Genomic DNA, 13756 nt, shown 5'->3' with positions numbered 1-13756 from the left:
CACCTGTGTTGCGTGGGGCTGATCCCGACATGACGAAGAGAAAATGTCTCAATATCCCAAAAGTAATTCATCACTAAGGAACAGAAACATAAAAACTTTAGTACGAGAGATTTAAACTATGGCCGCATACCGCTCGTCCCGGGTGTCGGGTCTGATTTGACAGATTTGACAACGGGGCTAGCTGCTAGCATGAAATAAAGCAAGTCTACGATGAGCTCGTTGTCAGGGTTGCCAGGTCCGCGGTTAAACCGCGGAATTGGGCGGTTTTTAAAGCCATTCCGCGGGTGAAAAAAACTGTCCGCGTTTTTTTGCCTTGCTGTAATCAATGTTGACTTGATCAAAATCACTATTTCGAAGGCAAATCCAAGGCTCTGTAAGCTGCTTTTTCAATAAGGGGGGGAAATAGGGGCGGTTTCGCATCGTAGGAGCACATGGGCTCTGTTACCTAGTAAACAATATTGAAAATTCCAGCCGCGCCGTATGTCCGCGGGTTTTCCGCGGTTTTCAGATATTTTTGGGCGGGTTTGGCTGCCCAGACCTGGCAACCCTGCTCGTTGTACACTTGTATTATTTCATGCTGCTGCCAAACGCAAACCAGGTACAGTTAGCAGCTAGCAGAGAGATGAGACTCGGACAAATCAAGGAGGAAGCACAGGCCGTCCCCGTAAAGTGAGACCCGGCGAGAGCGAGAGGCGGCCGGGGAGAGTGTGAGGAGAAGGCTGGGGAAGAGCGCGTTGAGGCCGGGGAAGAGCGTGAGTCGGTCGGGGAGAGTGTGAGGAGAAGGCCGGGGAGGCGAGAGCGAGGTGGCCGCTGTTACTCTCTTGGTTCATCAGGAGGTAAACGCAGCACAGATTGGCGCTGATACACGCTATAAATAGAGCCATTCCTCATGGTTTAACCGCTCACATGACAGCCGTTTGTTTGGTTCGATGGACAAGTTTAAGTCCACACTCAGGCCTACGTGTTTTACTGTTATGATTACCGTGCATGTGTACATCACAATGATAATGTTAGCCTACCCATCACATGGGTCATTGTGAGTGAAAAAAACACATTAGCGACTACCGAACGCCCGTAGTAGACACAATTATTCATTAAAGGTCCTATATCATGCAAAATTGACTTTTTGGAGCTTTGGTTTGTGGCTTCATTCACGCAGCTCTCCGCAATCCTCCTGAATCCTGCTCTCTGAGCAGCTGCTCCTCCCTCTCCTGGTGAACGACTGAGTGCTCAGTTGTGTCGTCACAGCGGAACGGAAGTGCTCGACGTCTGTAATGTAATGTCTTAATTCTATGCTTACGGACGGATTTTAATTTGTAAAACAACTTTTTAATTATTTCTGTTGTAAGAGAGAAACAAAGAGAAAAAAAAAGTGAAGAAAAAAAAAAAAAAAAGGATGTGGCCGAGGTGCTTCCAGGTCAGCTGTGGCCAAAACAAACACAACCCTGAGCGTCTGAACAGATCAGTCATGTTTGCGCTGCAGCTGTGAAGATGGAGCTCGTTGCAACTTATTCTGGACACACCTGTTCTTTATTCTTACCTAACGGTAATGTCACGGACGGAGAAAAAGAAGCGCGTTTGGCTACGAGGACGGGAGTTTATTCAACCTTTTTCAAGAAGAGGCCACTCTCTCAGAAGCTGTTTTTTTTCTCCGGGATTCAGTGACTATCACCAAAATATTGTTTTTCTGTGACTGTCACTGATGGATGTTTGGTGAACCTTCGCCTGAACCAAAGTGGATTAACTTTTATAACCAATGCGAGTCCCATAATGTAAACAGCGATGGACCAGAGCGGTGAGTCAGTCCAGTCAGTTAGCTTGTGTGTTAGCATATTAGCTCGTGTGTTAGCCATGTATGAAGCTGTGTTGCAGATGTCAACTCCGTATAACTGCATCGTGAAGTAACTTCACTTATTGTTGTTTATTTATATTACGGTAAAGTATGTGCGGAGAGAGGGGGCGGAGTTAACTGAATCGAAGCGTTGTGTCTTCCGGGTTTGAAAAATACCTCCAGAAAACACTTATATTTATCACAAAAATTAGTGCTCCATAGTGGTAGAGGTACAATATATCATATAAATGCCTATACTTAACTTTGGAATGGCTAAAATAGCATGATATAGATCCTTTAAATGTGCATGCAAGTCTTGCATAAACATTGTCGAACGCCACACCAAATGTGTGCGCAGAGGATCATGGGAACGGAAAACCATCTATAGTCTGTGTGTAATGAGGCCTGTTCCCAAACAAGTGGAAAATAAAGCCTGTATTTTGTTATAAACGCTCTCTGCTGGACTGTTAAACAAGATTGCATGAGATAGTCTGTGTGTGCGTCATGTGCAGCATACTCTTTAATTTTGCAGGCTAATGCTGCAGCCCCTTTGACGTGACATTGAAACTTTTGAAGTTTCTAAAATTTGAAGGAAAAAACTTGAAGTTTCTGAATGTTAAAATAATCTTCATATTTCTATGATAATTATGAATGCATTTAAATGATTAAATAATGTTCTAAATGCTGGATAAATATAATGCTGTACAGACGCGTAAGTCTGCGGTCGGTGCAGGTCCAAGTTGAGGACAAAAGCTCACGTCTCTCTCTCATAAAGACCGAGCTGCACCGGGAGGAGCAGGTGCTCTGAACTTTAACATGCCTTGGTGGACAGTCGGAGGCTGGTGTCTTTTACCTGGTTGGAGCTGCTCTGCGGGACTTGCGAAGCTTCACATCTTGTGGTGCGTAAAAGAGCTCCGCGCTCATGGCGACCGCCCGGTAAGAAATCTTCTGCGTCTTAACTTGTGCCATGATCTATAAAGTGCCAGACATCGCGTGTTTCCCCTGAACTGGTAAAGGCGCACGTAAATAAACTCCATTAAACGGATGCTGCTTAGTTGCAATCCGAAATTTTGAAGATCTCCGCAAATAATTGACCAATTAATACGAATACGTAGTCAGTTTATGGGTAGAGATGCGTCCTGACGCACAGGCAGCTCCACCACGGAGGCTGCATCGATTAAACCAGTTTTGTTTCATAAATTCAGCTAAGCCTTCTGTGCGGAAGAAGACTGGCTTCCTTGATTTAGATTTGTGTTGGATCGCTAAGTAGAGCCCACAGAGGGTGATCGATCAGAATCCCACCAGATGTTTCTTTGGATTCGATTTATTGAAGTTACAACTGTATATGTGAGTGTGTGTGTGTGTGTGTGTGTGCGTGCGTGCGTGCGTGCGTGCGTGCGTGCGTGCGTGCGTGCGTGCGTGCGTGCGTGCGTGCGTGCGTGCGTGGTTACAGAATAACAGGACAGTTGTCTTTACAAGGTGGCTTATGGGTGCTGCGAGCGTACACTACTGGCAAAAGTCTCGTGCTGAATGATACCAGCGCGAGCCTGCGTCAACTTGTGATTGGCTAAGAGTTCAGGTGAAGCGAGACGTCCCTTCGTAGGAGAGAGAAAGTCACAGTAAAGTGTCTGAGCGGCCACAAGGGGGCCTTTTTTACACCTTCAGTGAAGTATACATACAACATGTGAAAATCGTATCCAGAGGCAGTGTGTGCAAAGACTTCAAAACAGGCTTAAAGGGATATTTCAGAATTTTTGACATAGGGCCTCATTTCCTAGTTATCCAGAGTGTTGCTGATACCTGGAGATATTTTTTTGTAATTCATGCAGTTGTTATATTTGAAGAGTTTCGTGGCGCTAGGCTAATGCAAGGCTAGCGCATTTCTACGATATCAGCTAGCCTGCATTAAAAACAGTCTGACCCGCTCCACAGAGCACCTGAGGCAAATCACTTGTAACACCAGACTAACCATATAAATGTCTGTGTCGATAGAATAATTTTAACCATGTTGCATTTAAAATACCTTATATTTGAGCAGCATCAGCTTCGTGGTTGTATAAGCTACGCAGCGGCGGAGGGATCTGCTAGAAAATAGTCCCTCAAAATGTGATCATTCATGTGATGCAGGTCAGTTATATTACAAAAATTATTCTATCGACACAGACATGTATATGGTTAGTCTGGTGTTATAAGGGATTTGCCTCAGGTGCTCTGTGGAGCGGGTCAGACTGTTTTTAATGCAGTGTAGCTGATACCATAGAAATGCACTAGCCTTGCACTAGCCTAGCGCCACAAAACTCTTTAAATATAAGAACTGCATGAATTACAAAAAAAAAATATCTCCAGGAAATCAGCAACACTCTGGATAACTAGGAAATGAGGCCCTATGTCAAAAATCCTGAAATATCCCTTTAATGGAGCTATAGAAGAACAGCTACATCGTAGCAGTCCAGTTAAATCAATAACGCGTCAGTTCCAAGTCTTCTGTTGAATATACTTTATTAAAACTGGCTCTTGTGTATTGTTTGTGATCACAGACGATGCAAATACACGTCCGTGGGCAGTACATGAATTTAAATAAAGTGCGTTGGGTGAGGCGGCTAAAGCTAGCTTAATGATGGCTACGGGTCCACTAGCATCCAATAAATACGCAACTTTTCCTCCTGGAATCTCTCGTTTGAGCAACGAAGAATTTGTAGCTCTACTGGAGCTATTTTGACCCGTTTTACAATGTGTAAAACATGTGACAGTGTTTTCAGCTGCTAAAAAGTTCTTGCTCCTATTAAATAACACGGTGACTGGAAGTGGTTTATTCACTTCACGGAAGTCGTTAGCGCATAACCCCTAGACTAGTGACAAACAGCCCCCGGCAGGGGCGGATCTAGAAAAAAAATCACGGGGTGACAAGCAGGGTCAGGGAAAATGTCTGGGGTGGCAACACATTTTACAATGTCAAATGTTTATAGCGGGGGTACGCAGGTTTTGCTTGATCACAATCGCAATTTTTCCGTTTAGATGCAGGATGAGCCTCCCAAAATTATATTCAAAGAGGAGCGTTGTCCATGGGATTTCTAACTCAGGTAAAATTTTAACTTTTGTAAAAAAAAAAAAAGAATAAAACAAAAAAAAATCATTTTTGAGCCACAGGAGTTGCACCTGGCTCCTTATTTAGCTATAAAGTTGTTAAAATTCAAAACAGTACTAACTGAGAGTGAGCCTCTGTGTAGAGTAGCAAAGTAGCTTCTAGCAGATGTGAGGCATCACATGACATCAATGGGTTGGCAGCTGGGGTGGCAAGACATTTACTTGAGGTGGAAGCTGCCACCCCGTGCCACCCCTCTAGATCCGCCCCTGCCCCCTGGTCTTCCTAACACATATGATGTTCCTGATCTCAGCTGAACTCAATGGGGGCAGATGAATTGTTATCAAATTTGGGGGAATCTGACAATGTTCTTTGTTTCAATGAGAAGGTTTACATGTTTTAAATCAGGCCCATACCCAGAACATATGAATGTAAAAAGAAGTGTCAACGCTGTGAATAAACCACGCAGATGGAATTTTGTGTTTATTCATGTCACATTTAATGAGACAAAGTTGTAATTAGTTATTTTTTCTGACAAACACGATCAACTTCAGCTTTATGTATGAGGCTAAGTAAGTACAGTTCAAATGCTTCCTCTGTTCCACCCGTCTCGATTCTCCGCGGAAACATGGTGATTATAAACAAAACCAAAGAACGCATATTTACAAGAACAACTTCAGCAATACCGTCCCACTCTGAAGGCTACCAAGTATGATTTCTACAGCACTGACAGCATTCAGGACTACAAGCAGCAGCTCTTTGGGTTGCGCTCAGCAATCTTAAAGATATTGGCTATTGCTCAAACAATTTTACAGAACAACATACTTCGACTGTTATCAAGGTACAAGGCACATTGTTGATGCAGCCAGTGTCTGGTGCACACAGTTAATCTGATGATTTATCTGTAGAGAGAGTAGTAGCCGTGTATTTGTTATCTTTAAAGTGCATATGACACACAGGTTAGACCACCAAGAACAAACATTGTGTGTGTAGGTGGTTTAAAAAGGCACTACAGCTGAACTCTGGGGCTGAGATGAGGACACAAGCACAAGCCAAGAACCTCCAGAGTTCAGTCACCGCATACGCTGTGCTAGCACTGAATAGGACCTGATTGGGGACAGGAGCTGGGATTGTGGAAGTGGGAGAGCTAGCCCTCTCGGCTAGTTTTAGCCATAATGTCTGATAACCCAAAGTGAAGGATTTCATTGGATGTTGGCACCCAAAAGGAAAAGTGTAAAAAATATGTTGTATTCAAAAAAAGAAGAAGAAAAAAAAAAAATAGATATCTGAACAATTTTGGGGCACAGGGTTCGACATATCGTCAGCCTTCAGCATAACTGCCTACGTCATATTTTAAAGTTGTAAGGAAAAATGGAAAAAAGCTCTTGTTGTTTTACTTGTGACACGCCTTGTTATTGGCTGAGGACAGAGCCAGTGATACATAATGTAGCAATGTTTGGAGAGTAGAATGAAATCAAAATGTCAATTTGGTCATTTAATGACTCAGGCATTTATTATAGAAGGCTGGAATTCCACAAATGTCACCCTGCGACCATACTGTACATAAGGGCAATGAGCAAGTCCCATCTCTATCCCTCCGAGCAGAATGGAGCTCAACTTGAAACCCGCTCAGAAGTAAATTTTCCAAGATTTTTGAAAATACTGAATATCAAGAATGACTGAAGCTAATTAGCCTGTGGCATTTCATGACCATAAAACACACTAATTTAGATTTATGTAAAACTTTATAAACTGAACTCAAAGTCTATGAAGAAAATGAGTGGAAAATGTAAATCTGGAATCTATGTGATTTCTGGACAGTTGAGCTCCATTCTGTGCTGGGTTCATTCTCAAACGGTGAAAGAGGGAGGGAGTCCTCTTGTGGCCTCACTCTTGTACTACATTTCGTGTACCAAATCATAATCATTTTACCAGATCTATCTGTATATATACAAAAAGTGCAGTTCCTGAAGCAGTCTTTCCTTAAATATTGACTTAAATAATAATAATAATAATAATAATAATAATAATAATAATAATAATAATAATAATAATAATAATAATCCAGCAGAATGAACATAAATAATGCATGAATCCAACTTGACCACATGAAATACATGTCATAACCACAATCGTAATTGCTGATTAATAAGAACTACACAAACGTATGAAAACAAATATTTATAATAAAAACTAGTATAAATAGATTGGGTTAAGGCAAAGGTTCGGCTTAAAAGCACTGCATTCCATCAGGAGATGGTGTGCACCTCAGCCCATCAGGAGAAGGTGTGCACCTCAGCCCATCAGGAGAAGGTTTCCACCACAGCCCATCAGGAGAAGGTTTCCACCTCAGCCCATCAGGAGAAGGTTTCCACAACAGCCCATCAGGAGGTTTCCACCACAGCCCATCAGGAGAAGGTTTCCACCACAGCCCATCAGGAGAAGGTTTCCACCTCAGCCCATCAGGAGAAGGTTTCCACCACAGCCCATCAGGAGAAGGTTTCCACCTCAGCCCATCAGGAGAAGGTTTCCACCACAGCCCATCAGGAGAAGGTTTCCACCTCAGCCCATCAGGAGAAGGTTTCCACCTCAGCCCATCAGGAGAAGGTTTGCACCGCAGCCCATCAGGAGAAGGTTTCCACCTCAGCCCATCAGGAGAAGGTTTCCACCGCAGCCCATCAGGAGAAGGTTTCCACCGCAGCCCATCAGGAGAAGGTTTCCACCTCAGCCCATCAGGAGAAGGTTTGCAGCATGACCTCAGTGTCTCGGCTCAGTCCATTCAGAGGGTTCAGGGGTTTGGGTCTGGGTTCTTGTCACGTGCCGGGTCACTCTGGTGGTCTTGGTTAGCAGCGTGACAGTGCCTTCAGCTGCAGAGCCCTGGAGCTCCTGGTGCTGGGTGGAGGTGCTTGAGCTCTGGTGCTCCTCACACAGTGGCTGGGTGGAGATGCTGTGGAAGCAGAAGGAGCCTGGCACATCCTGCTCCCCTGCAACCTCGCCTCTGCGCTGGGCCTGGGGAGAGCCCTCGGGGGTTATCTGCAGAAAACCTGTGAAACAAGGACAGTTGGAAAAACAAAGATATTTTAGGATCTGATACGTTCAGATTATCAGTCAAAGGTTGAACACAGTTGCATGATTGAAGAGTTTATAAGTGGAAATTCTTCTCCTAAAATAAACTGGTAGAGAGCCCTGGTAGCCTTAACCCTGGTATGGACATAGCGCTTCAAGGACGAGATGAGACATTCAAAAGACAAACCACAGATTTACATATGCTTTGTCAAAAGAACAGAGCAAACTTTTCATGTTAACTTTCTGAATGTGAAACATTTCCCAGTACATTAAAAAAAAAAAAAATCTTAATTATAGGCTAACCATTTTTGTCAATTTCCCTCTGCTGGCATTTTGAGTGAATCATGTTCTGACATACACTGGAACAGGGATGTGTTTTGAAATTGTAGGAGAAGAACTAAATAGGCACCACTCCGGGTATGTTCTTGATGAGGGAAAAGTCTAAAAACTTAGTTTAATTATCTGTGTAGGCTCTCAGTCATACAGGAGGTCCACCCAAGAACCTTCATTGGAAGCTTGATTTAAAACATCCAAAAGTCAGTTTCAGCAGGCTCTTTAAAACGGTTTGTGTTTGCTAAATGAAAGGGAAGATGCTGTAGTTTCTTTGCTTACCAGTGGAGTGTGGCTTTAGGGTGAACTTGGGAACCCTGAACCATGGAGAGGATTCCCTTTCTTCAGACCCAGGCTCTGCTCTCCTACTCTCCGCCTCTGTCCAGGTCAGCATCTTGGAGCTTTCCACAGTGAAGCGGGAAGGGGATTCTGAGCTGCCTCTGTCCAGCATGTGACTTCTTACTTCTTTTGACATATGTAACGTGTCCGTCATGGCCTCAGAAACTTGTTCCTTTGACAATTTGCACACCAGTGTTGATTGCTCTCCCAGTTTGCTACTAAGATTCAAGATGTTTTCTGTAAGGGGCACCTGGCTGTGTGAGGATGTTATTTCTACTTTTGGAAGTTTGATTTCACCACTAATCCCCCCCTTCTCAGATGTGCTACATACATGTATTGGTTCTTGCACCGTTGTTACTCCAAATGGCCCTGTCTTGCCTGAAGGTGACAAGACTTGGGTCACTGACCTCCTCTCTTCAACGGAACTTTCCAGTTCTTCACACGATGCTTGATTGGACTTCCTAAATCTCGCAAGCATTTCCCCTGTAATGGATTCCACTTCTGCTGTTTTGATTTGTTTTGAACTTGGACAAGCAGCCTCATCCGGATTTACAAGCAAAAATACAGCTTTCTTCACCTTGGGAACTTTTGGACCTACAAAATGAATCTCTTGCCCACGGACATCATGTCTTCCTTCTGGAGATGCTAAGGAAGGTAACGGAACTCCAAATTTAGGGATTTTGAATGTAATATCTTTAGATACTTCATCCTCCTCCTCAGGTGATGTGCCAATGTCAAAGTCAATGTCTGGAATTCTGGGCACCATGATTTGTCCAGGGAAACTACCATCGGACGCTGTTCCCACCTGTGTGTTTGGTGCCGTGATGGCTATATCCCTGTTCAATGACGTTGGGTGATCTTGTTTGTCTGCTCCTGTGGTGTCTTTCGGTGATTTCTTTTTTGGCATTCCTATGTTAAATTTAGTCCCTATCAGTTTAGCTTTTGTCTTCTTGCCACTGGTTCCATTAGTGTTCTTACCTAGGTCAGGTAAATCCATTGATAACTCTCCTTTACCATCAAGTTCTAGACCAACTGGACGATCAACACGACCTTCTGTAAAGTCGGCCTTTCCAGGTGAAAGGCTTATGTTAGGCATTTTGAACCTTCCTCCTGCTGATCCTTCAAGATTAGCTTCAGGAACAGTTATGTCAAATGTAGGCATTTTGATATCTGGCATTTTGAATTTAGCTCCAGAAGGACCTTCTATATCCACCTCTGGACCTTCAACCTTTCCTTTGGGCAGGGAAATATCAACAGAAGGAAGAGCACCTTCAACATCTGCATCTAGACCTCTACCTTTTCCCTTCGGCAAAGATATGTCGATTTTAGGCATCTTTATTCCAGGCATTTTGAACTTAGCTCCCTCAGTATCAACTTCAGGGCCTTCAATCTTCCCTTTGGGCAAAGAAATATCGAAATCAGGCATTTTAATGTGAGGCATTTCAAACTTTCCCCCCTTTTGTCCTTCAACATTGAATCCTGGGGCCTCTATGCTGACGTCAGGGCCTTTGGTCTTGGCTTTAGGCAGTGTGATGTCGACAGAAGGCATTTTTAGATCAGGCATTTTTAATTTACCTCCTTTAGAAACATCAACATTGACTTCGGGACCTTTGATATTTCCTTTTGGAAGTGAAATATCTAAAGAAGGAAGATTTGGATGTGGCATCTTAAATTTTCCGCCTTTGCCTTCAATTTCCAGCTCCGGTCCCTCTAACCTTCCTTTGGGAAGAGAAACGTCAATATCTGGGATTTTTCCTCCTGTTGATGCCTCGATATCTAATTCTGGACTTTTAAGTTTTCCCTTTGGTAATGAAATATCAATATTTGGCATTTTCATGTGAGGCATTTTGAACTTTCCTCCTGCTGATCCTTCAAGATTAGCTTCAGGAACATCTGTGGTGATCTCTGGACCTTCAATCTTTCCTTTTGGGAGAGTTATGTCAAATGTAGGCATTTTGATATCTGGCATTTTGAATTTAGCTCCAGAAGGACCTTCTATATCCACCTCTGGACCTTCAACCTTTCCTTTGGGAAAAGATAAGTCAACATCTGGCATTTTAAGGTGAGGCATCTTGAACTTCTTTCCTTTAGGTCCCTCCAGATCAACTTCTGGGCTTTGGATATTGCTTTTGGGAAGGGAAATATCTACAGAAGGGAGAGCACCTTCAATGCCTGCATCTAGACCGTGGCCTTTTCCTTTTGGCAAAGATATGTCGATATGAGGCATCTTTATTCCAGGCATTTTGAACTTAGCTCCTTCAGTATCAACTTCTGGGCCTTGGATCTTCCCTTTGGGCAAAGAAATGTCAATATCAGGCATTTTCATGTGAGGCATTTTGAACTTTCCTCCTGCTGATCCTTCAAGATTAGCTTCAGGAACATCTGTGGTGATCTCTGGACTTCCAATCTTTCCTTTTGGGAGACTTATGTCAAATGTAGGCATTTTGATATCTGGCATTTTGAATTTACCTCCAGAAGGACCTTCTATATCCACCTCTGGACCTTCAATCTTTCCTTTGGGGAGGGAAATATCAACAGAAGGAAGAGCACCTTCAACATCTGCATCTAGACCTTTACCTTTTCCCTTCGGCAAAGATATGTCGATATGAGGCATCTTTATTCCAGGCATTTTGAACTTAGCTCCTTCAGTATCAACTTCAGGGCCTTGGATCTTCCCTTTGGGCAAAGAAATATCGAAATCAGGCATTTTAATGTGAGGCATTTCAAACTTTCCCCCCTTTTGTCCTTCAACATTGAATCCTGGGGCCTCTATGCTGACGTCAGGGCCTTTGGTCTTGGCTTTAGGCAGTGTGATGTCGACAGAAGGCATTTTTAGATCAGGCATTTTTAATTTACCTCCTTTAGAAACATCAACATTGACTTCGGGACCTTTGATATTTCCTTTTGGAAGTGAAATATCTAAAGAAGGAAGATTTGGATGTGGCATCTTAAATTTTCCGCCTTTGCCTTCAATTTCCAGCTCCGGTCCCTCTAACCTTCCTTTGGGAAGAGAAACGTCAATATCTGGGATTTTTCCTCCTGTTGATGCCTCGATATCTAATTCTGGACTTTTAAGTTTTCCCTTTGGTAATGAAATATCAATATTTGGCATTTTCATGTGAGGCATTTTGAACTTTCCTCCTGCTGATCCTTCAAGATTAGCTTCAGGAACATCTGTGGTGATCTCTGGACCTTCAATCTTTCCTTTTGGGAGAGTTATGTCAAATGTAGGCATTTTGATATCTGGCATTTTGAATTTAGCTCCAGAAGGACCTTCTATATCCACCTCTGGACCTTCAACCTTTCCTTTGGGTAAAGATAAGTCAACATCCGGCATTTTAAGGTGAGGCATCTTGAACTTCTTTCCTTTAGGTCCCTCCAGATCAACTTCTGGGCTTTGGATATTGCTTTTGGGAAGGGAAATATCTACAGAAGGGAGAGCACCTTCAATGCCTGCATCTAGACCGTTGCCTTTTCCTTTTGGCAAAGATATGTCGATATGAGGCATCTTTATTCCAGGCATTTTGAACTTAGCTCCTTCAGTATCAACTTCTGGGCCTTGGATCTTCCCTTTGGGCAAAGAAATGTCAATATCAGGCATTTTCATGTGAGGCATTTTGAACTTTCCTCCTGCTGATCCTTCAAGATTAGCTTCAGGAACATCTGTGGTGATCTCTGGACCTTCAATCTTTCCTTTTGGGAGAGTTATGTCAAATGTAGGCATTTTGATATCTGGCATTTTGAATTTACCTCCAGAAGGACCTTCTATATCCACCTCTGGACCTTCAACCTTTCCTTTGGGAAGGGAAATATCAACAGAAGGAATAGCACCTTCAATCCTCACCTCTGGACCCCCACCTTTCACCTTGGGTAAAGATAAGTCAACATCCGGCATTTTAAGGTGAGGCATCTTTAACTTCTTTCCTTTAGGTCCCTCCAGATTAACTTCTGGGCTTTGGATATTGCCTTTGGGAAGGCAAATATCAACAGAAGGAAGAGCACCTTCAATGCCTGCATCTAGACCTTTACCTTTTCCTTTCGGCAAAGATATGTCGATATGAGGCATCTTTATTCCGGGCATTTTGAACTTAGCTCCTTCAGTATCAGCTTCAGGGCCTTGGATCTTCCCTTTGGGCAAAGAAATATCGAAATCAGGCATTTTAATGTGAGGCATTTCAAACTTTCCCTCCTTTTGTCCTTCAACATTGAATCCTGGGGCCTCTATGCTGACGTCAGGGCCTTTGGTCTTGGCTTTAGGCAGTGTGATGTCGACAGAAGGCATTTTTAGATCAGGCATTTTTATTTTACCTCCTTTAGAAACATCAACGTTGACATCGGGACCTTTGAGATTTCCTTTTGGAAGTGAAATATCTAAAGAAGGAAGATTTGGATGTGGCATCTTAAATTTTCTGCCTTTGCCTTCAATTTCCAGCTCCGGTCCCTCTAACCTTCCTTTGGGAAGAGAAACGTCAATATCTGGGATTTTTCCTCCTGTTGATGCCTCGATATCTAATTCTGGACTTTTAAGTTTTCCCTTTGGTAATGAAATATCAATATTTGGCATTTTCATGTGAGGCATTTTGAACTTTCCTCCTGCTGATCCTTCAAGATTAGCTTCAGGAACATCTGTGGTGATCTCTGGACCTTCAATCTTTCCTTTTGGGAGAGTTATGTCAAATGTAGGCATTTTGATATCTGGCATTTTGAATTTACCTCCAGAAGGACCTTCTATATCCACCTCTGGACCTTCAACCTTTCCTTTGGGGAGGGAAATATCAACAGAAGGAAGAGCACCTTCAACATCTGCATCTAGACCTTTACCTTTTCCCTTCGGCAAAGATATGTCGATATGAGGCATCTTTATTCCAGGCATTTTGAACTTAGCTCCCTCAGTATCAACTTCAGGGCCTTCAATCTTCCCTTTGGGCAAAGAAATATCGAAATCAGGCATTTTAATGTGAGGCATTTCAAACTTTCCCCCCTTTTGTCCTTCAACATTGAATCCTGGGGCCTCTATTCTGACGTCAGGGCCTTTGGTCTTGGCTTTAGGCAGTGTGATGTCGACAGAAGGCATTTTTAGATCAGGCATTTTTAATTTACCTCCTTTA

The 13756-nt window shown here is 43.1% G+C and overlaps 1 protein-coding gene across 1 annotated transcript; it reads right to left on the bottom strand.

The window, feature by feature from the left end:
- Positions 1-7327: 7327 nt before the first annotated feature.
- On the bottom strand, positions 7328-13509 carry LOC306972955 (uncharacterized protein). The gene is made up of 5 exons (XM_079569697.1): positions 13443-13509; positions 10918-12650; positions 10502-10653; positions 8592-9751; positions 7328-7957 (listed from the first exon to the last, which is right to left on the bottom strand). Exons 2-5 carry the CDS (start codon positions 12556-12558, stop codon positions 7671-7673), a joined length of 3240 nt encoding a protein of 1079 aa, XP_079425823.1. The 5' UTR covers positions 12559-12650; positions 13443-13509; the 3' UTR covers positions 7328-7670.
- Between the last annotated feature and the right edge of the window lie 247 nt (positions 13510-13756).

The sequence above is a fragment of the Gobius niger genome (assembly GCF_951799975.1).
Source record: "Gobius niger genome assembly, chromosome: 1".
NCBI lineage: Eukaryota > Metazoa > Chordata > Actinopteri > Gobiiformes > Gobiidae > Gobius > Gobius niger.
Note: the sequence above shows the minus strand (reverse complement) of the source record. Positions and strands in the feature narration are given on the sequence as shown.